The 24,009-nt window shown below is 38.3% G+C and overlaps 1 protein-coding gene across 3 annotated transcripts in view; it reads right to left on the bottom strand.

Moving 5' to 3' along the window:
* Positions 1–24,009, bottom strand: part of ZNF365 (zinc finger protein 365) — a 115,897-nt gene that overhangs the window by 66,536 nt on the left and 25,352 nt on the right. Inside the window, exon 5 of one of the 3 annotated variants that reach the window (XM_003258228.3) lies at positions 20,522–23,450. The exons of 1 other annotated variant lie outside the window; for it this stretch is intronic. In XM_003258228.3, the coding sequence (XP_003258276.2) occupies positions 23,189–23,450 (262 nt within the window). In that variant the 3' untranslated portion in view covers positions 20,522–23,188. Of the gene's footprint in view, positions 1–20,521; positions 23,451–24,009 lie in introns of those variants that run through there. One more of the 3 variants, XM_030798516.1, reaches the window with a different exon arrangement.

The raw sequence follows: 24,009 nt of genomic DNA, 5'->3' as shown, positions 1-24,009 counted from the left end.
GATTGGGTATTTTACTTTATCAACTGTGGATTCACCCTTGTAAATGGCCCCAGATTCTTTTGGTAAAGGCCAGTAACAGATTTGCAGTACATAATTGTGCCAGTGTTGTAATATCTTTCATCAAGTTGACTAGACTCTCCTACATTCACAAGACCTGTTCAATTTGTGAACTAGCTCAGTTCAGAAAATTGGTGATGACAATAAGATTTTGATGACTTAGACATTAACAATCAAATCAAAATAGACAAATACATATTTTTTCCAATATAAGCAATGAGCTACAACTATTAGTTGCCAATGTCTCTAAACCCAAGTAGGCCACATTTCTAACTTTCGAAGTCTGTTTTCCAGACTTCTTCTGCTACAAAATGCTTTATCGGTCAGTGTTCACTTAAAAAAAAAAAAACCATCTCTACAAAAGTATAAAAAACTAGCCGGGTGTGGTGGCAGGTGCCTCTGGTCTCAGCTACTCAAGAGGCTGAGGTGGGAGGATCACTTGAGCCAGGGAGGTAGAGGTTGCAGTGAGCTGGCATGGTGCCACTGCACTCCAGCCCAGGTGACAGAGTGACAGAGCCTGTCTCAAAAAAAAAAAAAAGCCTGAAAACAAGAAAAACAGAAACCATTCTAGAAGCGATTAGGTGCATACAAAACCAATGGTCATCCCTTTATTTTCAAAGGTCATCCCTTTATTTTCAAGTTCACTGCCAACTTGCAATCAATCAAAGTATTACTTCTGTAGTCCGGGCCAAGAACTTAGAGGCTGCCAGAGACAGTAAAGCTTGCTAAGTATTCTATTTACTTTTCTTTATTTCTTAGCTTCTTTGCAGCTATGTGGGCCAATTAAAATGTGAAAAAATATGTGAATCATTTCTGAGTTAAGACAGAGAAAATCCTATATGCAATTCTCTTGTCTCTTTCTGTGACATAGTTATCTACAAGAATACAAACTTAAATTTAAGCTTAAGTCTGGGTGCTACAAAGATGGTGGAAGCTCCATCAAACTGAACAATAACAAAAAAAATTGAATCACTGGTTCAAAGAAAACAAAGTCCCAAATGTTTTTACAAACATGTTCTAACAAATATTTATTACGAGTTAATTTCAAATTTGCACAAACTGTTTCAGAAATAGTAAATTCTAGTCTAACTTTGATATCCAAATAAGACAATGTCAATACAAAAAAGGAAAATTGTAGGCCAATTAATTTCAACCTAAATGCAATAATGTATATAAAAGTAACATGTAACAACCAAGTGTGATTTATTCCAAGAACTCAGGTTTATTTAATGTTATAAAATAAATTAACATAATCTACTACATTAAGATTTTAAAGGAGAAATATAAAACAAAATTTCATTCAATAAAGGAGAAAACATCTCTTAAAATTTATATATTTTTCTGATATATCTTAGCAAACCAGGAATTGATAGGAACTATAATAACCTAAAAAGTGTACACACCAAAAACTTACAGTAATGATCATACCCAATGATAAAACATTAATTAATATATGAGGATATTTCCATGACCTTGGGTAGGGAATAAAACAAAAAAGTACTAAGCATAAAGGAAAAAACTATTGATGAACTTGACTACCTTAACATTCTGACCTTTTGTTCATCCAAAAACAACAATAAATAATACAAGAAAAACCCTACTCCCCGCTTTGATCCATGTATTCAACTTTCAAAACTGTTTGCTATTGCTACAAATAGCTATAAATTAACTGAACAATGTCACATCAGACACTAAAATCCACGCTCAATAGCTTAACAATGTGCACCCAATCATTAATCAGTGTTATCTCTGTTAACCAATGAGAATTCCTGACAAACGACTTTGTATAAGCCCACCCCGTCTTTTTTTTTTTCCTTTAAAAACCTGCTTGTAACAAAAGCCAAATGGAACTCATATTCAAGGTTACTTGGATCTAAGTCTTCCAGATAGCTGTCCTCACTTTGGCTCAAATAAACTCTTTAAATTATATGTTTTGCCTCAGCCTCCCTCTTCCTTTTAGATTGATAAATATCATTATGTGCAGTTTTTACATATGCAAATGGCAGCTCAGAGAAGTTAAGTAACTTGTATAAGTTTGAAAACATAGTAAAATTAATCCAACTGTATAGCCTCCAAATCAAAGCCAGTACATAGTACCATCTTTAAGAGTACCGTGGTCTGGAGATTGGCCATGTAACATATGTTACACTATCTTCAGGAGTAGACTGTATCAAAGCAGAATGCACACATTTGCTTTTAGATTTCCTTTCATTAGATATATTGACCACATTGTTTGAGGAAAGCAACCTTGAATTCAATGTTGATATTGGCAATAAATTTCCAGAGTATAATGTTCTTCAGAAGTGTATAATATTAGTAAGATTGTTGGCTATTTGCCTAAGGTTCTTTGTTTCTATTGCCTATCTGAGCTTGTGCTGAAAGAGTTCAGAATAAGTCATCACAAAATTATACCACATTGGCATAAGGATTATTTTGAGCTAAAGGCAATTGAGACTCAACAGATGCAGGAAGAGCTCTCTACTCTTCTAGGCTTTATCTGCCTAAAAGCAAGGTATGGATTGCCCTTTGAGGAAGATGCCCCTTTATACTAGGGAGAGAAGAGCTACTATTCTTACTGAAGACAGAGCCAATACCAAGATGAATATGCTTAAACAGACTTTAATAAAAATAGACCTTATCTTCCATTACTTCACCCACATGTTTTCATACTGCCTAATCACTTGAAGCCTGATTTTTTTATTATGGAAAATTTATTATAAACATCTAATTGACTTTTTCTAGAATCATTTCAAAGTTAATTTCCCTAAAGCTATAACAGAGAGGAGACATCCTTATGCTGTCTCAGGCACCCCTTCTGATTGGTTGCTGCACATCACTTCTTTTTTTGAAAAGAAGTCATTTTAAAGATAGATTATGTGGCACCTAGCTCCAGAAACTCCATTCTGGTTTGGTCATTTCACACAATGGTCTCCTATAAACTTTGTTTAAAAACTCCAAACCTGTTTTTATCCATTAGAAGGGTAAATAAGTCCCTGCGTCTAACTTACTCAATTCTAACCAGCCTATTTTTTGTGAACCCCAAACCATATAAATATTGACAAAATATATGTGCTTTTTCCTGTCAAAAAAAGAAATATTGACCAGAGTTGAGACTTTCGTTTTGATGTTCAAATATCAATACTATAAGATAGACCACTTAAAATTATTCCTGATAGTAAATATATTAGATTCTATTTTTTATTCCTTTAGTTGTTTGTGCATTTTTGTCATTATTTTTCTATATTTTCAATTTTTATACATTTAAATTGTTTATTACATCTAAAATGAAAATCATAAAACAAGGTAATTCAAAGTCTTAGTTCCATTATTGTCCCCTCCTTCCTGTTCTCTCACTCTCTTTATAATTAACTATTTTTATTAGGTTTTAGTTTATCACTTCATTGCTTCCTTATGTAAATAAATATGTGTTTCCTTTTTCATATATATCCCTTTCCTTTTCACACAAAAAGTCAGTCTTTTTAAGAAAAGCAAATCTGTTACTTGCTGTCAAGGAGCTTGAAGTTTGAGAAAATTAAGAGACTCAGGCTGTATTCCGTGCTACTCTCTAGGTGATTCCTGGAATGTCATTCTATTAAACACGTTTTAGTTTCCCCAAGTATTAAAAAAAAGACAGGACATTAAAGATCTCTAAGCTCTGTTCATTTCTAAGGCAAAAATAAAACACAATTTGAGCTGTGGATGTTGAATCACATCTAGCTTAAGTTGGAGAAAGAGATCTGAGGAATATTAGCAAGTGTCCCAATGTTTTTATTTAGATGAGCTGATTTTCATTTCTTCTCATTTTCTATGCCAACCCTTTAGAGGTAAAGCCTGCAGGATTGAACGGTAGCTGAACCAAACATGGCATTAGCAAATTGATGAGAATGGACATTTTGTTCATTTTTATAGCAGGCTCTATTTATGAAAGACTATTAAAGGTTTTATCCGCTGGGATCATTACCGGTATTTTAACAAATGACTGCTAGGGCACAAAGTACTAAAGTAGTCTACTCCAAACACTTCAGACAAGATGCACAGTAATAATCAGCATTAGGCTGATGCAGGAGCAAACGTTATAATGACGCAAAATAAGGAGAAAGAATCACGTGTTTAGTTCAAGTACATTCAAGTCGTTGAGGACAAATGTTGGAAATTTTTAGGAACAACACAAGTGGTCATTGGTAAACAAAGTAAGTACACTTCCTGAGGTTATTTCTCTTGAAAAGGAATATGTATTTTAATATTATTTCCAGTAAGTCTTATGCTAACAAAATAGCTCTATTAGACCTCAAATAATCTGAAATTCTCTGGGTTACTGAATTACTGAGAAACATGTCTTCAAGGGCCCTTTAATTAGTTTGGAGAAGTACATTAAATTATAGTAATACAGGTTAAGCATCCCAAATCCAAAATACTAAAATCTGAAATACTCCAAAATCTAAAACTTCTTGAGTGCCAACATGACACTCAAATGAAATGCTCACTGGAGTATTTTGGATTTCAAGTTTTCTGACTAGGGATGCCCAACTAGTAAGTATAATGCAAATATTCCAAAATGTAAAAACAAACAAACAAAAAACAACAAAATCCAAAACACTTCTAGTCCCAAGCATTTCTGAAAAGGGAGGCTCAACCTGTAACTTCATGTTCTACAATTATGTGTCTGCTGAACTCTCTCCGCCCCAGTAAGATTCAACATGAATAGAAAAAGTTATTTTGAGCTGCAAAGGATCCATGACCTTTCAAACATCTTTAATCCATCCATTTTTTTTCTCATTTTCTGTCATCAAGACATTCAAAAAATAGGCTATCCATTCGAGATATCAGACATTTGGTTTTGAGATTCGGTATTAGGAAAACATAGGAACACTTCATATGAAAAGCGTTCTTCAGAGAATGAATACCTAGAGAAAGTACTTCCCTTTCTTTTGTTGGGAGAACATTAACTTGGGTACAAATCACTCTTTTATCAGGTTATTTCTTGCATTTGGCTTTCTTTGTGTTCAGCTTATGCTGAGTTTTAGTTTCATAGTTGTTGTTTTTTTTTCCGGTAATATTTTATCTGACCAGATAGAAGCCTAAGACATTTGACCTGTGTAAGGACCTGTGCTGAGGGAGGAATCAAGAGATTTGCACAGCTCAGAGCTGAGGGCAATCTAAGAAATAGAATGCAAGGTGAAATCAAAATGAAAAACCAGGGAAATTGTGTGATTGAAGTGTCAATCCAAGAAGCAAGATAGGAACATCCAGTTCTGAGTAGAAGGGGAATAATTTGTGGCTGACCAATGCCTCTTTCAAGAAAACTATAAACACTGAATAAAATATAGATTAACTCTCAAAAACATCAGATAGCTATTGAACCAAAGAGGACAAGAATAGCTAATTTTCTAAACAGGAGAGAACCTCAGAAAGGTGAGTTGGTAATAGGCAGTCACTTTTTCCTAAGGGCATTTGCAAATTTTAACAAATTGGCAATTTAAGACTTTCCCAGACTGCTGTTGAAACTAAATACCAGCAAAGATTTTAGTGGTCTTGAGGGTCTGTAGAGAATTGAAGACGAGGAGCCTCAAACACACAACCCCTCAAGACCTTTGCCAATTTCAGAAGATGTGAGGGCAGGAGATTGAAAAGTTAAACAGAAAACATATGAAACACAAAGTAGCATGCTTTTCATGTACTTATGGTACTAGAGAAATAAGAGTAAATTTTAAAACTTACAAGCTAAGCCCAAAACCTGAAAATCAGAAGAGTTTTTTACTGTTTCATAATGCTAATGAGATCAAGATTAGATTCTTCCAGAGAGAGAGAGCCCAATGAACACACCAAGCATTCAGCCGAAAACCCTAAGAAACAATATCTTAATAACAGGACCAAATCAGAGGTAGACTGAGTCTTACCAAAACTAAACATCAGCCTCAACTCAGTTCAAACTCTAATTACTTTAAATAATCAGTCTTAATTTTGTTTGCCCAGTAGTGGAAAGGGTGAACACACTGGGGAGAAAGAAAAAGTCATTTGGAGCCTATATAATTTTTTTTTTTTTTTTTTTTTTTTTTTTTGTGACGGAGTCTCGCTCTGTCACCCGGCTGGAGTGCAGTGGCGCAGTCTCGGCTCACTGCAAGCTCCGCCTCCCGGGTTCACGCCATTCTCCTGCCTCAGCCTCTCCGAGTAGCTGGGACTACAGGCGCCCGCCACCACGCCCGGCTAATTTTTTGTATTTTTTTAGTGGAGACGGGGTTTCACTGTGGTCTCGATCTCCTGACCTCGTGATCCGCCCGCCTCGGCCTCCCAAAGTGCTAGGATTACAAGCGTGAGCCACCGCGCCCGGCCTGGAGCCTATATAATTTTTTCATGCAGTGATCAGCATTTGGTTAAACAAAAAATGCTAGACATGCTGAGAGTCAGGACTATGTTACTGAAAACCAAGAGAAAAAAAAGCATGCAATAGAAATAGAGCCACAGGTAACCTAGATATTGGGATTAGCAAAGACTTTTACTGTAATTAATATGTTCAAAAAAATAAGGAAAGTACTTTTTAAAATGAGGAATTTCTCAGAGAACCGTAATCTCTAAAAACAAATCAGATGAAAATTTTAGATTTTAAAAATGTAACATCTGAAATTATGAGTTTGACAGGGATTAGACACAGAAGACAGGATTAATGAACCAGAAGAATGGTCAATAGAAAATATTCAAACTGAAGCGCAGAAAGAATAGGAATGGAAAATATAGAAAAAGCACCAGAAACGTGGAACACAGTGAAAAGGCATAGCATACATATAGTCTGTATCCCAAAAGGACAGGAAAGAATGAGGCAGAAGAAATATTTGAAACTATAATAGCCACAGATTCAAGAAGCAACCATAAGCAATATGAATACAAATAAAATCACACTTAAACACATCATAATAAAATGACTGAAAGCCAAAGGCAAGACAAGGAGGAGAATTTGGGTGTGTAGCAAAAGGTTAGAAACTAGGGAAATGCCATATGAACAGAAAAAAAGAAGATGCATTAACTGGATGATCCACCAGGCAGTACAATTGGCAGAGTATTTCAGAAATGGAGCTGAAAACTTGTAAGAATAAAGCTCCAGATAGATGGCCAGACACAGTGGCTCACACTTGCCAGCACTTTGGGAGGCCAAAGTGGGAAGATTGCTAAAGCCTAAGAGTTTGAGACCAGTCTGGGCAACATAGTGTCTCTATAAAAACTAAAACAAAATTAAAAAAAAAAAAAACGAATTAGTCAGATGTGGTGGTATGCCTGTGGTCCTAGCTACATGGGAGGCTGAGGTGGGAGGATCCTCTGAGCCCAGGAGGTTGAGGCTGCAGTGAGCTCTGATTGCACCACTGCATTCCAGCCTGAGTGACAGAAAGAGATTCTGTTTAAGAAAAAAAAAAAGAGCTAGATAGGATAATTTTGAGCTTCATTTACAGTTCACTTGTGCTAAGAAGCCTAAAAACAATGATTAAAATCCTAAGCAATTTTTGCACTAATTAGAGTCACAAAGCATTTCTTCTCTATTATATCCAATAAACTAATATATATAATTTATTGGCTGAGAAACACTGTAAGTTTTAGGAAGTGTTTGCTTCTTGCTGGTAATCCTGAATCTATGAGGACTACTACCTGTGACTCTCTCAGTCAGGAGCCCAGCCTTTGAAAAACTGAACCAAAGAAAGGAAGATCTAGTGAGTATATCAGTGTCATCTACAGGCATATCTCTGTTTCACGTTGTTTACAAGAATGATTCAGAAGTTTTGATAGAGGATGGTGAAGAGAGGGCCAATATTTATATATTGGATGGCTCTTCCTCATATTTCTGGTTAAAAACCTCTGCTTCTCTTGGTGAATGCAAAGGAACCATCCAAAAATCCTATTAAGTTGCAGATTCCAATTCAATAGATCTAGGGTGGGACCCGGGATTCCTCATTTCTAACAAACTTCCAAGTGATGCTGGATACTGCTGGACTACAGACCATTTTTATTTTTATTTTTTATTTATTTTATTTTTTTAATTTATTATTATACTTTAGGTTTTAGGGTACATGTGCACAATGTGCAGGTTTGTTACATATGTATCCATGTGCCATGTTGGTTTGCTGCACCCATTAACTCGTCATTTAGCATTAGGTATATCTCCTAATGCTGTCCCTCCCCCCTCCCCCCACCCCACAACAGTCCCCGGAGTGTGATGTTACCCTTCCTGTGTCTGTGAGTTCTCATTGTTCAATTCCCACCTATGAATGAGAACATGCGGTGTTTGGTTTTTTGTCCTTGCAATAGTTTACTGAGAATGATGGTTTCCAGTTTCATCCATGTCCCTACAAAGGACATGAACTCATCATTTTTTATGGCTGCATAGTATTCCATGGTGTATATGTGCCACATTTTCTTAATCCAGTCTATCGTTGTTGGACATTTGGGTTGGTTCCAACTCTTTGCTATTGTGAATAGGGCTGCAATAAACATACGTGTGCATGTGTCTTTATAGCAGCCTAATTTATAGTCCTTTGGGTATATACCCAGTAATGGGATGGCTGGGTCAAATGGTATTTCTAGTTCTAGATCCCTGAGGAATCGCCACACTGACTTCCACAATGGTTGAACTAGTTTACATTCCCACCAACAGTGTAAAAGTGTTCCTATTTCTCCACATCCTCTCCAGCACCTGTTGTTTCCTGACTTTTTAATGATGGCCATTCTAACTGGTGTGAGATGGTATCTCATTGTGGTTTTGATTTGCATTTCTCTGATGGCCAGCGATGATGAGCATTTTTGCATGTGTTTTTTGGCTGCATAAATGTCTTCTTTTGAGAAGTGTCTGTTCATGTCCTTCGCCCACTTTTTGATGGGGTTGTTTGTTTTTTTCTTGTAAATTTGTTTGAGTTCATTGTAGATTCTGGATATTAGCCCTTTGTCAGATGAGTAGGTTGCGAAAATTTTCTCCCATTTTGTAGGTTGCCTGTTCACTCTGATGGTAGTTTCTTTTGCTGTGCAGAAGCTCTTTAGTTTAATTAGATCCCATTTGTCAATTTTGGCTTTTGTTGCCATTGCTTTTGGTGTTTAAACATGAAGTCCTTGCCCATGCCTATGTCCTGAATGGTATTGCCTAGGTTTTCTTCTAGGGTTTTTATGGTTTTAGGTCTAACATGTAAGTCTTTAATCCATCTTGAATTAATTTTCGTATAAGGTATAAGGAAGGGATCCAGTTTCAGCTTTCTACATATGGCTAGCCAGTTTTCCCAGCACCATTTATTAAATAGGGCATCCTTTCCCCATTTCTTGTTTTTGTCAGGTTTGTCAAAGATCAGATAGTTGTAGATATGTGGCATTATTTCTGAGGGCTCTGTTCTGTTCCATTGATCTATGCCTGTGTTTTGGTACCAGTACCATGCTGTTTTGGTTACTGTAGCCTTGTAGTATAGTTTGAAGTCAGGTAGCGTGATGCCTCCAGCTTTGTTCTTTTGGCTTAGGATTGACTTGGTGATGTGGGCTCTTTTTTGATTCCATATGAACTTTAAAGTAGTTTTTTCCAATTCTGTGAAGAAAGTCATTGGTAGCTCGATGGGGATAGCATTGAATCTATAAATTACCTTGGGCAGTATAGCCATTTGCATGATACAGACCGTTTTTAAAAGTGAGGTGTTAGGTACACCCTAAATCATCTAAAATTTGACCACTCTGGCGGACAATTGTGAATTGCCTTAAGACAGAGGGTGAAAAGTTTTCCTAAGAAGACAGAGGGGTGCTCAGTGATTGTACTTTTGAAGTGTTTACTATAGTATTATTCTGAACAGTAACTACTGTGTTTGCAGAAGATGTTAATGCATGTTCCCTTAGAAGAAACAGTTCCATGGTCAAATAAGTTTAGGGAGCATTTGCATACTTTTTTTCTCCTCTAAAAGATTCACAATGCACATTTTCATTGTTGTAATGCTGAACCGTCTGCAGTAGGGAAATATGTTTAGCCTGACAATTCCTTTATTTAACTAGTATGAGTCAGAGGAACTAGCGATCCATGGAACACACTTTGGGAAATACCACCATATCATAGAGCAGTAGTTTACGACTTTGGTGTATATCAGAATTAGGTGGAGAGCTAATAGAAAACATCAGATGCCTTTGTATTTTTACTTTTACTAAATTCCAGAGGTAATTGTGATACCCGTCGGGGTTTTAGAACCATTGCTATACAGTAATCTCAGAGGAGTTTTTGTTACCACTTGAGGAGGGAGAGTTGCCTATTAGCCAAGCTTCTCTCTTTCCAACTTGCTCTGTCAAAGTCCATGCTATCCCTGGGAGGACCAGCATCAGCTATGAACTGCCTTCATTTAAGGAAGAGCATTCAGATCAGATGGGGCTCAATGGCAATTTTATGGGAATAGCATTGAATCTATAAGTTACTTTTGGTAGCATGACCATTTTCATGATATTGATTCTTCCTATCCATGAGCATGGAATGTTTTTCCATTTGTTTGTGTCCTCTCTGATTTCCTTTAGCAGTGGTTTGTAGTTCTCCTTGAAGAGGTCCTTCACTTCTCTTGTTAGCTATATTCCCAGGTATTTTATTCTTTTCGTAGCAATTGTGAATGGGAGTTATTCACGAGTTGGCTCTCTGCTTGCCTGTTGTTTGTGTATTGGAATGCTAACAATTTTTGCACATTGATTTTGTATCCTGAGACTTTGCTGAAGTTGCTTATGAGCTTGAGAAGATTTTGGGCTGAGACGATGGGATTTTCTAGATCATGTCATCTGCAAACATAGATAATTTGACTTCCTCTCCCTATTTGAATACCCTTTATTTCTTTCTCTTGCCTGATTGCCCTGGCCAGAACTTCCAATACCATGTTGAATAGGAGTGGTAAGAAAGGGCAGCCTTGCCTTGTGCTGGTTTTCAAGGGGAATGCTTCCAGTTTTTATCATCCCATTCAGTATGGTATTGGCTGTGGGTTTGTTATATATGGTTCTTGTTATTTTGAGGTGTGTTCCTTCAATATCTAGTTTATTTAGAGTTTTTAACATGAAGGGATGTTGAATTTTATTGAAGGCCTTTTCTGCATCTACTGAGATAATCATCTGGTATTTGTCTTTAGTTCTGCCTATGTAATGAATTACATTTATTGATTTGCATATATTGAACCAACCTTGCATCCCAGGGAAGAACCCAATTTGATAGTGATGGATAAGCTTTTTGATGTGTTGCTGGTTTCAGGTTGCCAGTATTTTATTGAGGATTTTTGCATTAATGTTCATCAGGGATACTGGCTTGAAGTTTTCTTTTTTTCTTGTATTCTGCTAGTTTGAGGGTTTGTTTGGTTTTGGTTCTCTAGTTCTTTTAGTTGTGGTGTTAGGATGTTAATTTGAGATCTTTCTAGTTTTTTGATGTGGGCATTTAGTGCTATAAATTTACCTCTTAACACTACTTTAGCTGCATCCCAGAGATTCTGGTACATTGTCTCTTTGTTCTTATTAGTTTTAAAATTCATATGAAACCTAAAAAGAGCCCAAATAGCCAAGACAATCCTAAGCAAAAAGAATAAAGCTGGAGTCACCATGCTACCCAACTTCAAACTGTACTACATGGCTACAGGAATGAAAACAGCATGGTACTGGTACAAAAACAGACACATAGTCCAATGGAACAGAATAGAGAACTCAGAAATAAGACTACTCAGCTACAACCATTGAATCTTCAATAAACCTGACAAAAACAAGCAATGAGGAAAGGATTCCCTATTTAATAAATAGTGCTGGAAGAACTGTCTAGCCACATGCAGAAAATTGAAACTGGATTCCCTCCCTGCACCTTATACAAAAATTAACTCAAGATAGATTAAAGACTTAAATGTAAAACCCAAAACTATAAAAACCCTAGAAGAAAATCTAGGCAATACCATTTAGGACATAGACACACGCACAGATTTCATGATGAAAACACCAAAAGCAATTGCAACAAAAGCAAAAATTGGCATGTGGAATCTGATTAAACTAGAGAGCTTCTGCACAGCAAAATAAACTATCATCAGAATGAACAGACAACTTACAAAACAGGAGAAAATTTTTGCAATCTATCCCTCTGACAAAGGTCTAACATCCAGAGTCCACAAGGAACTTAAACAAATTTACAATAAAAAAAAACAAACAATCCCACTAAAAAGTGGGCAAAGGACATGAACAGACATTTCTCAAAAGAAGACATTTATGCAACTGACAAACACATGAAACAAAGTTTAACATCACTGATCATTAGAGAAACGCAAATCAAAACCACAATGATATACCATCTCATGCTAGTCAGAATGGCAATTATTAAAATGTCCAGAAACAACAGATGCTGGCAAGGTTGCAGAGAAAATGGAACACTTTTACACTGTTAGTGGGAGTGTAAATTATTCTAACCATTGTGGAAGACAGTGTGATCATTCCTCAAAGATCTAGAAGCAGAAATACCATTTGACATGAAAATACCAAAGACATGGAATAAACCCAAATGCCCATCAGTGATAAACTGGATAAAGAAAATGTGGTACATATATACCATTGAATACTCTACAGCCATAAAAAGGAATGCGATAATGTCCTTTACAGGGACATGGATGGAGCTGGAAGCCATTATCCTCATCAAACTAATGCAGGAACAGAAAACCAAACACCACATGTTCTCACTTATAAGTTGGAGCTGAACAATATGAACACATAGACATAGGGTGGGGAACTACACACACAGGTGCCTATGGGGAGGGAGGGAGAGCATCAGTAAGAATAGCTAATGGATGCTGGGCATAATACCAAGGTGATGGGTTGATCCGTGCAGCAAACCACCATGGCACATGTTTACCTATGTAACAAATCCTGCACATGTACCCTGGAACTTAAAATAAAAGTTGAAGGAAAAAAAAAAAAAGAGAGATTCCTGTATACATTCTACATACTGCAGGAATTCCTCAAAGTCTTTTCATTGTAATCTCCTAGTCAACAGTAGCTATCCCTTAGCCCTGCTCCAAATCAGAGCTCAAGAGAATTTTCTCTCTAGAACCAATTTATTGGTTCTTTGAACAAGTCTTAGTCAATCAGGATTTTAGTAGTAGTCAGTGAACAAAACCAACGAGGCAGTCCTGTGAGGTAAAAGGAAGGGAAAGACAATAAACAAGTAAACCAATAAATAAGATAATTTCAGATAGTAGTTAGTGCTGTTGAGAAAATACATAGTGCCATGGGACAGAGAATGACTGAGTCAGGGATTCTGTTGAGATCCTGTGGTCCTAAAAGGCTATAAATGCACTAGGGCCAGTCAGGGTAATGTGTACACCATCACAGAGAGGAAATTGGCCCTGATAGTTCAGATGGGATTGGCCCTGATGGTTCAGAAAACTTCACCAGCTACCCCCATATATATCTGGTCATGAGGTAACCTGTATCTCCCGTACCCACTATTGCATGACTGGCTTATACAGGACCCCAAATAAATATTGGTGAATGGTTGGTTGGTTGGATGGATGAATACCTAGTTAACTCTAGTGATTCTGACAAGATCCATCTGGTGAGGCCTTAAATCAGGGCTTGTTTCAGCTATTGAGCCAAACTGATTATTCTGTTTGAGGAACAGCTCCCTCCTATTAGGCATATACAGTACTCTGTATCTGACCCTGAAACACAAGAAGGAAATGGGCTAAGAATACAAAAAAACCCTTTTGTGCCACAGAGTCAGTGACTACTTCATTACAGCCCAACTGGAATGCACTACAGACCGTTAAAAGGAAATGATTCCTCACTTCCCCAAGTACTTGAAGCAGGTGTGGTCTATTCATCAGGGTTCTTAGTTGCAGGCAACAGAGACGGATTCTAGCAATTTGTTAGAAAAGAGTTTATTAAAATGGCATTCTTACATCACATTATCTCTGGGAAGGACAGAGAACCAGATGTGGAGGTGCTAGCCAGGCAGGAACAATGCCAAAATTATGCCATTGAATTGGTCTACTGAAAACACTAGGATTCTGCTGTCAGAACTGTCATTGCCAATGCCTCAGGCAACTGGATGGAGCTGCTGCCTCCACTCTCTTCCATCACCAGACAGGATTTTATACACACCCTACCTCTTTAAGTTAATTCCTTTGGACCAAAGCTTGGGGTGGACATATCTGATAGGCAGACTTTAAGTCACAGAGTTTCAGGAAAAGCTAGGAAAATGAGTATGTGGCATTTTCAGCTTCTAAGTAGGAGATGGCCCTACTCCATTAGGGAAGAATCTCCCTGCAGACACAAGAAGGGGGTTTGAATTCTGAACAGCCAAAAACAAGAGCAGATGTCAACTACAGCTGGAGTAGAGAAAGTAAGACCAAGAAAAGAAGACCAGAGACACTATCTTGACCCTGCTGGGGAATAAAAACAGGATGCTAAGAAGCAAAGCAAAGCAATTTCACGAAGGTACGAAACCAATGCATCAAGATATGAGCCCAAGGGCTGTTCTACAATCTAGTCTTGCCAGTAGCTCTGATATTTTGGTCTCTAGGCATTGGGCTTGTGTGTTAATAAGTATTGGTTAAGTCATAACTTGGGAGGGGAATCTTATTTACTGGCCCACATATCCCCAATAGATGCTGTTAGTATTTGTTTTCTGACACTCTCTTTTCTAAGTCTCCATATTTAGCCAATAGTCTCAAATAAATAAATATATTAAGTACGGATTCTGTGCCAGGTATTATGCTAAAAACTTTATATGGATATCTTATTTAATCTGCACCATGATCCTGAATACAGAGAGAGACAATGAGGTTCTAATAGATTAAATAAGTGGCTCAAGATAATAAAACTAGTAAGTGGCAGAGCCTGATGTCTTTCTTTAGATATGTTAATACCTATATGTTTCTATTAGACAGGTTAATATCTTCAAACAGGTTATAGTCAGTTCTTTACCACCATTCAGACTGTTTAATGTAACTTAATGATTTTCTGCTCTAGTTCATTTAACGTTGCCTTTTTGTTTTAGTACACAGGGAAGAATCTTGTTTTTCTATTTTCAAGTTCTTGGTTAGAAAGTTATTAGGGGAGAGAGAAGACTTCATGGTTGTTCCCATGTGCTTTCCACATGGCCAAGGCAAGACATCATTCTATCTATTTTCCAGATGAGGAAACTGGACCCACAGTCAAAGCAGATGTAAGTTGTAAAGCAGGATGCCAAGATCAGTGCCCTTTCAACCGCACCATTGTTGAGGAGGGGCAAATAGATTGTGATTTGTGTGCTGACTAGCTGGTATACTCATTTTCTATGGCCGCTGTAACAAATTATCCAAGTTTAGTGGCTTAAACAACACATAGTCATTATCTAAAGGATTCTTCCAAAGTTAAAAGTTTGGGTGGGTAGACATTCTGCCTACCACAGCTGGTTAAGCCTGTGTTAGGAAGGATTCTGAGGCTATGTCTGTGTTCATCAGGAAAGATAACCCTGGCCAATTAGCAATGTCTACCATGGATTCAGAAGGAAATGCCATGTATTTTCTATCTTACCATAGATGCAGGCTAAAAGAAGGAGAGTATTAAAATACCTACTGATAAGGCTTTAGGACCAACAGGTTCATACGCCTCCTACACAGTAATAGTTCAATACACTGAGACAGCAGGGTTTGCAGCAGAGAAAGAGTTTAACGATCACAGGGCACCCAGTGAGGAGATGAGAGGAGACCCTCAAATCCATCTCCCTGATTTTTCCTGGGCTGGCGTTATTAAGGGGATCAGGGGCTTTGAGGGTCAAAAGTCAAAAGTTTTCCTAAGAAGGGTAAAGGGGATGTGGGAACTGCATTCTTTAGTGAGTCAGCTTCTTGTGGGGTCCTTCAGGCAAGCAGGTGTCAGTAGTTTCACTGGTACACAGGACCTGAAGGAATATCTCAAAGGAAAAGCTTAATGTTTTGTAGTGTTTGAGTTGTTATCTATACAGCAGTTCAGGGGAGCTGTAGTCTTACAGCAGGGTCTGCATGATTCTGGGGCAATAGGCCACAAACCACTATGGGGAAGCAGGTCAGAGAGCAAGCTGATCTCATAACAAACACTGACTGTGCTTCCAGCTTGGTTTATTTTTGTTTCTCCCCTCCATGCTTCTCTGATTAATTTTATAAAGTTTGTAGGAATGGCTTCAATAAGAGGAGTGACAGCCAGTTTGTGGGCTCCAGCCCTTCCTGGAAGGACCCTTAGAAGCAGAAGCAGAGTGCTCCAACGCTCTGCCTGGTTCCATACAGTTGTAGTTTTTCTCTTCCTAGAGCTGGAGATACTTGACCCTCTGGCAAGCTGAGCCCCTGCCCAGGTTCCAGGAATGATGCTGTCTCACTGGATCTCCTGGATCCCTACACAGCAGCAGGCCCAGTGCTAGGTGCTAGAGCATCAGGGTAGATACAGTTCTCTCACAATGGGATACGACACTACAGGATAGCTGCAGACCTGAGGGGCTTACCCTTAAAATGGGAGACAGAATGGCCAAGAAATGGATATTCAAGGAAAAATTATGTTACTTCCCAGGGCTCACTTGTCCTGTGCTTTCTACCTCCATGACCACACTCAGACTGCCTAAAATGCTCTGCTCTGATTTGCTAACTCCAATCCTGTTCATTCTGCAAACAATACTTCCTCTTTGATCCTCCCCATCTGGAAGAAAGTCCATTTTCTCATTGTAGTTTTCTTTTTTAGCATATCTGAGGCCACTGATACCTTATTGAGGACCCACCCTATGCTGGGTACTGCATCTGGCACTGGGGACATACTAGCGATAAAAGGTAAAGACTTGGCCCCTTGTTATGGAAACGACAGGACAGTGGGGAAGGCAGATATGAGTCAAGTCGTCACACCACTAAATATTATAAAGGGGCACCTAGAATCAGTCCTAGAAGGAATAGGTACATGATATTCTGAGAGTTATGAAGCTGCCTTGGGGAAGTGACAATTGATCTCAAATCTGAAGGCTGAACAAAAATTAACTAGATGAAAAAGAAAGAGAGGGCCATTCCAGGCAGAAGACACAACATGTCAGGGAAGCAGTGCGTGGAGAAAGCAGGGTATCTGCAATGCTCTGAAAGGAAGGCAGTGGCTGGAAAGGAGCAAGAGGTCTGGTGCTGGCTGGAGTGGAGAGGCAGGCCAGAGCCAGGGCATGCAGGGCAAATTCAAACCTTTGATCTTCGTCCCAATAACTAACTGTGTGTCCACTCCACTTGCCCTTACCCACTCTAAGCTCCTCGGGTATCCCTTACCCTTTAAGAATCTTGGTTCCCTCTATCAGATCTCTGTGTTTAGGACAACATGAGAAGTGTTAGCTATAATTTCAAGCTACAGGCACACTTAAAGATAAAAATAAAGTACATTCCTGAGAATGGGGAAGTGGGGTTCATCCTTGAACAAATAATTAGGGCTTGGAAAGAGGAGAGGTTGAGATATAAAACCATCTTTCTGTTTCTCTATGAGATACTCAACCAAAGTGAACAACGCCACTTGTTAGTCAGCAAACAACCAATGTGAAATGTCCACAGATATATGCACTAAAATCTAACAGACTTCAATCTGAGACTTTGAAATTCCTTGGCAAGTTGGGGTCCTCAGCTCTAAGGGGGGGCAGAAGTCTGGAGCTTACAGAGTGGCAACGTCTATAACCCCCACAATGGCTCGCATAGGTGCAACAACCAATCATAAATGTTAAACAGAATTTTAGGACACTGAGAACCTTATGTAATCAACAAAGGCATATAAGATCTTTTTTGGACTTTTGTCAATGAGGAGGCAGAACATGGTGAAGGAGCATTGGCTGAGATGTAGAAGGACAATTTCTTTTTCTCACTCAGGCTCTGTCACAGAGGCATTCCTGGGCCCTGGAAACCCTTTCAAGCCATCATAAGCCCCACTCTCATTGCAAAATGTGATGTCACCTTCTGAAGTATATTCATAAGAAAGGCAAAAGCTGAAGAATAATCAAAACTACCTGGAAAATGCCTGAAGAAGGCACGATGCTGGAGCCTGACATGACACACACCATCTCAAGTCCAACATTGCCAATTTATCTTCCAGTGCTGGAAAGAACTGCTGTTGATTTAACTGAACACCAGATGAGGTTCCTGGCTTGCATTCAGGAGCCATGTTGTAACAAAAAATGTACCTTCTCTTTAAACACTGAAATCACATTCAAGGAGGTGAGATGCTTCCGTTCCAAGAAGCACATCATGCTGAGGTAATAGTACCAGATGTACATCTCCCATTTCCCCAACTGCTGTTTCTCCACCTGCTAAGAGTAGAAAATTGTACCTCCTCAGCCCTACTTGCTTCAAAGGGATTCTGTAAGGATAAATATGGGTGCGTGTTATCTTTGTAACTTTACAAAGTTTACAAACTTTGCAAAGCCCAAGTCAGTGAAATAAAATCTCCAAAATCAAGTTACCATGTCAACACTGTTTTATGTGACCAACATTTACGTTAATGTAACATCAATATATATATATAAAACAATAGAATCCCAAGGCTACAAGTATTTTTGGAAGAACCCAGCTCAATTCCCAACCCAATGTAGAATCCCAATCAAAAGTTACTCAGGATTTTGAATTACGCAGGAGTCGGTGTCTCTAACCCTTGCACTGTTCAAGGGTCAACTACAAGGGCAGACTAAGGTCACCTCTCAAATAACTCTCACAGCTCCTAAACAAATGGAGTCCCCTAAATTTTCCTAATTTCATGGTTCTTTAAAGAACAATGGCTGAGAAAACGAGTAGCTAAGGGAAAAGCAGTACTCAAAGGAAACAGTAGCTCAGAGACAGGGAGCTCGCTTTTTAACTAGGTGACCTATTCCATTGTGCTAAGAAATTTTTCATTTAGTGATTTGACATCTGCTTCCTCAGACCTTTCTCTCACAGATTTCAGTAATATCTTTTGCAGCCACACAAAATATGTATTTTTCTATGTGATAACACTTCAGATACTTAGGGGCAGCAATCATCTCTCCTCTTCTCACAGGACATTGGTACCAAAGTTCTCATTTACCATCCTAGGCATCTACCTCCACATATGCAAAATGTATCAGTATCCCCATTACAGGGTGGGAAGGAGAATCTAGCCTGCCTATATGTGAGGTTCCTCTACTGGAAAAACTTTTCCATCCTGGAATAATAGCTGAAAATCTAGAGTAAATTTAACATAGAGCTACAGTTTGAATACTCTTTTCTTAAATGAAAATTTCAGATGTGTTCTGATCCAGAACATGAGCAAAAAAAAAGGAACACAAAAGAAAAAATTTACTTAATTCCACAAAAAGGAATTCAATTTCTAAAGCTCTCCATCATTTAAACATTTGAAATTGCTCTGGGGCTTCTGTTTGGGATCGTGCAGGCATGCTACCCCTGGAATTCACTTCTGAAGGATCCAGATTGAGCAGAATCAAGATACTGGGATTTATGTTTTCTAAAAAACTGAGAAAATCAGGACCGTCACAGCTATTTCTCAAAAACACTATAAACTGGGGAACCCATTAACCTTGACATAACTACAGGTGACTCTTGAACGATACAGGTTTGAACTGAGTGGGTCCAGTTCTCTCCTGATTTCTTCTGCCACCAAAGGTAGCAAGACAAACCCTTCCTCCTCCTCTTCCTCCTCAGCCCACCCAATGTGAAGACAATGAGGATGAAGACCTCTATGATGATCCACTTCCACTTAATGAATATAACTATATCTTCTCTTCCTTATTATTTTCTTACTAACATGTTCTTTTCTCTAGTTTGATTGTAAGAATATGGTAGATAATACATATAACATACAAAATATGTGTTAACTATGTAATCAGTATGGCTTCTGGTCAACAGTAGGCTATCAGTAGTTAAGTTTTTGAGCAGTCAAAAGTTACTCATGGATTTTGAATTACACAGGAGTCGGTGTCCCTAACCCTTGCACTGTTCAAGGGTCAACTATAAGGGCAGACTAAGGTCACCTCCTGAATAACTCTCACAGCTCCTAAACAAATGGAGTCCCCTAAATTTTCCTGATTTCATGGTTCTTAAAAGAACAACGGCTAATTCCACCAGTCACATACTTCTCTCTGTTGTCTCCTCTGATGACTCTCTGGGCTTTGCAATGTCTTGGATGTATAGCATATATAGGCTGAGATATATACTGTGAAATCTGTTTATGAATTGCTAAGAGCTGACAAGTTTAAAAATACAGTGTAGGAAAATTACTCATGGTTGTGGAGGAAGATGGGGAAAAGTGCCAAATGGGCTTTTAATGAAGCTGTCTCAGTGTGAACATATGTAAAAATAACTTTTAGATATAGGCATTATGATGAACAAAAATGATCTAGCTAAGTTAAGAAAACCTATAGGTACACAAGATCCTGGTGATTATATGTATGATGAACAGCTTATTCATGAAGGACCATTTTGTTTCCTGTTAGTGGATCAACATACTTGGCTCCCCAAAAAACACTCCAACTAGACAAAACATATCAACACATTAGTCAGAAATATAGCTTTATTATCATAATATTTCATAATCTAAAAACTTCTTTAATTCTGGAACAGAATATTCCAACTTCTGTACAACTGACTGGCCCTGCAGAATACTGGAAAACAGTGTCTAAGCAACTTGAACCTTGCAGATAAGAATCTGCAACCTACTTTGGGAAAAAGGAAAAAAGCAAGAAAAACAGTTCAAAGGAAGATTTCTTCCCTACGAGACAAATAAAATTAAATCTACTCTCCAGTTTAACCTTGAACATAGTTTCCCAGAAACTTTGGTGATTTCTTCAAAAAAGCAACCGCCTTAACTCTAAGGTCAACTGCCCATGTAGACAAAGAAAATATTTAAAAATAAGACACAAACGGGACATGGTACTTAGCTCAGGCCATGGTGTGTTAAGGGGAGTATGCTTCTGAGTAAGCCATCTCCCATGTTTTGACACTAAATTTATGCCTCTAAGGAGGCACAACATACATAACACATTTCTTTATATGGGGGTCAAAATTTAGTGGGAACTTAAAAAAAATTTTTAATATAATAAATAAATCTCAAAATAATTTGTCTTGTGAAATGTAGAGTAGGATGACATTATGGTACTTTCTGAAGATCATGGGGTACCACTGTCAAAGAGAGTTGCCATGCCCTCTAGGTATGTTAGATGAAAATCCAAAATGTCAGTTACTTTAAATAAAACAGAAACGAGTTGTCATTGCACACACATTACGGGACAAAGAGCATGCAATACAACTAACAAGTCATGTTTTTAGTATGTAAAAGGCTAAAGTGCAATCATGGTATAAGCATCAATAATAAATAACTTTAGAGGGGGAAGTTAATTCTCCAAATAAATAATAATTATAACATTACAATTTTTACAATGTTAGCCTAAACAGTGATATTCACAGCAATGTTTTTCCCCACTTGATAGCTGCTTATATATCACATGAATGATCCACCTCCCATAAACCAAAAGTCAAAGTGAAGATTCAAAAATGAACATTTTCATTATGGTAGGTTCAAAATGTTTGTATAATGATAAGTTACACTTTTCAATTGACTGGCATTTTAAGCAACTGCTTTATTTCCTATTTTTAATGCGCTGCTAATTTGATGCTTATTGCAATAACAATCATAATTCTGCCAATGTTAATTACGTTACAGTTTTGATTTTTTAAATAAGAGAATTCAGTTTACATGAACAAACATATATAGTTTAAAAACCACTCACCACAAACACATACTTTCTCCATGAGTATTTAAAAATAAATTATTAATATACTTAACATATATATTTTGTATGTGTTACATATATGTATATATGTATATATTTGTGGACAAAATTATTCCTGTTTTCAGAAGAATGTCAGCACTTGTAAACTCTTCATGAGATCTGATGATATTGCTAAATTTAAGGAAAAAATAACATGGAAATTCATTCTTGAGGAAAATCATACAGCAGGAAATTCTTAACAGCTCTTTGTGGAAACAAAAGCCATTTTAGGGAGGGAAGGAAGGGAAGACAGTGTCAGATTCTGGCTCCTACATGCATCGTTTATTTCAGAAATTACTTTAGAATGCAACATACAGTGAACACTCCAGATACTTGGTTGAAAGATACCTGAAGCCTTAACAGGGCACAGAAGCAGCAGGAGGCGAAGTGAACTACCCAGTGGAAAAGTTAAGCCAGCGAAGAGAAAGTCATGCCCGTAGCAGAGACAGAGAGGGCCACTGACACTGTCCAGGAAGCAGGTCTTAGGAAAGGGCTTGGCGACACCCGCAGTGCTTCCAGGATGGTCACAATGCACCAAGCGTGCAGTCCACTGTCATTCCAACTACCTAGACACCGAGCCCATGCTGGGTGCTCATCAAAAGAGGGTTTTACTGTGCTCCCCAGCCATATCCACAAAAGCAGCTATTAAGATAGAGGCTGGCAGCGTGGTCTGCGGGTGCAGAATACTCAGCCAAAGAAGATGGCAGAGGTGTACCAAAATCTGAATAAACATGCATCTAGGCCACCAAAAAACCTCAATCAAACAAACGAACTGAAAGACACTCTGTCGGAATGAGAACTGAAGTCTGACTGAAAGAGTCCCTTGAGCAACCCAGAAATTGAAATCTTGATTAACCAGAATACTCGGGCAATGGGAATCCTTATTTTGGAGGCTTTCAAATTAGCTGAGGGGAAGGTTATACACAAACACAAATATTTTCATTTTACTGTTATTAGCAGAACTTTACACTCCCATTCCTTGCCTCACACTTTGGAGAGCAGTGGGCACAGATGAATTTTCTCCCTAGGCCTGACATTTTGTGTGGCCTTGGTCTGAAAATTAATGACCACTGCACAGAAGCCCAGATGCCAAGACTACTGGAGACTGGGCCAGTTACTTTAGAAGTTAGAGCTTTAAGATTGATTTAATTTTTTTATTCTTTCTGTAATTTGCAAGCTTCTAAAAGGGGATTATAATAAAATTCTGTTTCACTAAGATTCCCATTTGCTAAGCTCTGGTTAATCGAGGTGCTTGCCTGTGTTATGCCCTTGGCTTTTCCAATGTGTCTTACTATGGAATGTTTCCAGAAAGACATTACTGTTGTTCCCTGGAACAACGTTCCCCACAGCCCAGCGATGATTGGTCCAGCACCACCCACCCTTTTAGATGATGTTCACAATGGCTGTTGGCTTTTTTTTAGCCATTTTGGGCCTGATGTTGCCTTTGCGGCCAAACCCCAGGAGCTCCCCTTTCTTCGGAGGTCTGCAGAGGTCTCTTGAGGACTCGGCCTGTTCGTGAATGGCCTTGGCAGGCTGCATGCTGGCTCTGTCATCCTTGGCCTTTTTCAGGTGGTTCCTCCCCTTTGGGTGGAAATGGGCCTTGAGATCAGGGTGGTTACACACCGAATGTGGATGCCCTCGGCTTCTGCAGAGGGTTGGCGGGGAGTGGAGAAGAGATGAGCAGAAAGAAAGATTTCTTTAAAACCTTAAAAGAATAACTACTCATGGCACAATCTCTCCTACATGCTACAGTGGTGATAATGCTACCACAAAGACAAATCATAATATGAGTATTTTTCTTCCAAAAATTCCTGTGGTCTCCATGAAATGATCACATGGTACTAAATTCCCAGGGAGATATTACTAGTCCTATTTACAGTGATAAGACTGAGGTACAGAAAATGTTAATGACTACCCAGAATAATACAGATAGTTGGTCTATGGAGAAGATGGGACCAGAACTCATGTCTCTTGACTTGTTAAGTGACGACTAGCAGACTCAGACAAATTCACTGCATAGACGTTGTAAAGCATATGACTGCCAGGATGAATTTACATAAACAATGTAGTACATGAACTACATTAATAGTACTATAGAGTTATTATGACCACGCTATACCTTAATAAGAGAAAGTTATACTATATAATACTCTAAAAATATTCCTCCAGTACCATCATAGTGGCACATACTAATAGACTCATAG

This window comes from Nomascus leucogenys, chromosome 18 (genome assembly GCF_006542625.1).
Source record: "Nomascus leucogenys isolate Asia chromosome 18, Asia_NLE_v1, whole genome shotgun sequence".
NCBI classification, from domain to species: Eukaryota; Metazoa; Chordata; class Mammalia; order Primates; family Hylobatidae; genus Nomascus; species Nomascus leucogenys.
The sequence above is the reverse complement of the archived record's forward strand: the minus strand, read 5'-3'. Positions and strand labels throughout refer to the sequence as shown.